This window comes from Myotis lucifugus, unplaced genomic scaffold, assembly GCF_000147115.1.
Source record: "Myotis lucifugus unplaced genomic scaffold, Myoluc2.0 scaffold_97, whole genome shotgun sequence".
NCBI classification, from domain to species: Eukaryota; Metazoa; Chordata; class Mammalia; order Chiroptera; family Vespertilionidae; genus Myotis; species Myotis lucifugus.
In genome coordinates this window covers 2,222,628-2,224,590 of record NW_005871145.1, presented here as the reverse complement: position 1 = coordinate 2,224,590, position 1,963 = coordinate 2,222,628, and the positions used below count along the sequence as shown (strand labels likewise).

General features: G+C 39.9%; 1 protein-coding gene across 1 annotated transcript; it reads left to right on the top strand.

Annotated features, from left to right (window-relative positions):
- Nucleotides 1-493: 493 nt before the first annotated feature.
- Nucleotides 494-1,444, top strand: LOC102435435 (olfactory receptor 5L1). The gene has a single exon (XM_006092078.1). The coding sequence runs from the start codon at nucleotides 494-496 to the stop codon at nucleotides 1,442-1,444; it is 951 nt and encodes a 316-aa protein (XP_006092140.1).
- Nucleotides 1,445-1,963: the final 519 nt, after the last annotated feature.

Sequence of the window (1,963 nt, the reverse complement as noted above, 5' to 3'; positions counted from 1 at the left end):
AAAATATTGATAAAAGCACTTGTGGTTTAGCAATCAATTAAGCATACTTCTCAGCATTTCAGTGGTAAACAGTATAATAATTAAAAAAATTATTTCCTGGGATCCCAATTTTCCCAGTATTGACTAAAAAGTCAGCAGGAAAAAGGAATTGAAATTTTATAAAACAAGATGGCTAATTAAATAGTATTGGATGTCTTACAATGATTCCCTTCCAGGCCCAAAATTGTGTGGGACTAGTGTTAGGACTCACACTGAGTCTATGGATATGAATGCTTTTGTGTGATCTGTGAATGAAACTGTGAGCTCTATGCATTTGTATGCAACAATGTTTGGGCATTTTCTAAACTTCACAAGAGCAATGTCCCATTTGCAGAAAAAATTAACTATCCTACTTATTTTCATGTCTTTTTTAGGAGACAGTAAAAACTGAATTTGGGATCATATAATGGAGAATAACTGTTCATATTTTCCTCCAACTCCATGAAGTGGGGACATGGGCAAGGAAAACTGTACCATCGCAACAGAGTTCATTCTTCTTGGATTATCTGATGTCCCTGAGCTGAGAGTCTTTCTTTTCATGGTGTTCCTTCTGATCTATGGAGTCACAGTTTTGGGAAATGTGGGCATGATTGCACTGATTCAGGTCAGCTCTCCACTTCACACTCCCATGTACTTTTTCCTCAGCCACTTGTCCTTTGTTGATTATTGCTACTCCACAATCATTGTGCCAAAGATGCTAGCTAATATTGTAAACGAAGACAAAGCCATCTCCTTCCTAGGATGTGCTGTGCAATTCTACTTGTTTTGCACGTGTGTGGTAACTGAGGTCTTCCTGCTGGCCGTGATGGCCTATGACCGCTTTGTGGCCATCTGTAACCCACTGCTGTACATGGTCACCATGTCCCGGGCTCTCTGTGTGAAGCTGGTGTCTTGCTGCTACCTTGGTGGGACTGTGTGTTCTCTGATTCACTTGTGTTTAGCTCTTGAGATCCCATCCTACAGGTCAAATGTGATTAACCATTTCTTTTGTGATCTGCCCCCTCTCTTATCTCTTGCTTGCTCTGATGTCTCCATGAATGAACTGCTCCTATACATTGTAGCCACTTTCAATGAGATCACCACCATCGTGATCATCCTCACCTCCTACTTGTTTATTCTCATCACCATCCTGAGGATGCACTCTGCAGAGGGAAGACGCAAAGCCTTTTCCACCTGTGCCTCCCACCTCACAGCCATCGTTGTCTTCCATGGAACAATCCTTTTCACTTATTGCCGGCCCAGTACTGGCAACAGTACAGATACTGACAAGGTGGCTACCGTGTTCTACACGGTAGTGATTCCCATGCTGAACCCCCTGATCTATAGTGTGAGGAACAAAGATGTTAAAGAAGCTCTCAGAAAAGTGGTGGGCTCCAAAATATTTTCTCTGAGAATATATTCTTAGCAGGACTCAGGGTCCCATAGTGGAGGCTGGTGGAGGGATGAATTGGTGGGCTGCTGTGCTGGAGTACAGAGAACAGCAAGGGAGTAGATCTTTATGAGTGAGGCGTTTTGGTTCACTTATCTTTTTACTTACTTTTGATTACCTGACAATCAGCATAAATGTATAATTAATGTATATGGCAGCTTGGCCAAGAGCACATCTCAGTTCTTTTCACCAGGACTCTCTAGGCAGTCTTCATTAAATAATTGAGTATATTTGTAGTAAGCATTGAGCTAATTGCTTTCGTTGGGTTGGAATGTTGTTTTCAATTAAATGTCAATTTCAATGACAATCTAAACAAGGAAATAACAAATCTATATTATTGTGTATATTAGGGAGGATTCATTTTTCTCTAATAGTAGTCATATTAATTAAAAGATGCCCTCATACACACAGGTATCTAAATTTTTAAAATTCTGTAACTTTGTACATCTTTTTTAATCCCATCATCAATTTTACTTGAATTCTTTATATTTCCTT

Bases quoted from the DNA above. Each gene is read 5' to 3' on its own strand.
- LOC102435435 (XM_006092078.1), top strand. From the start codon at position 494: ATGGGCAAGGAAAACTGTACCATCGCAACAGAGTTCATTCTTCTTGGA.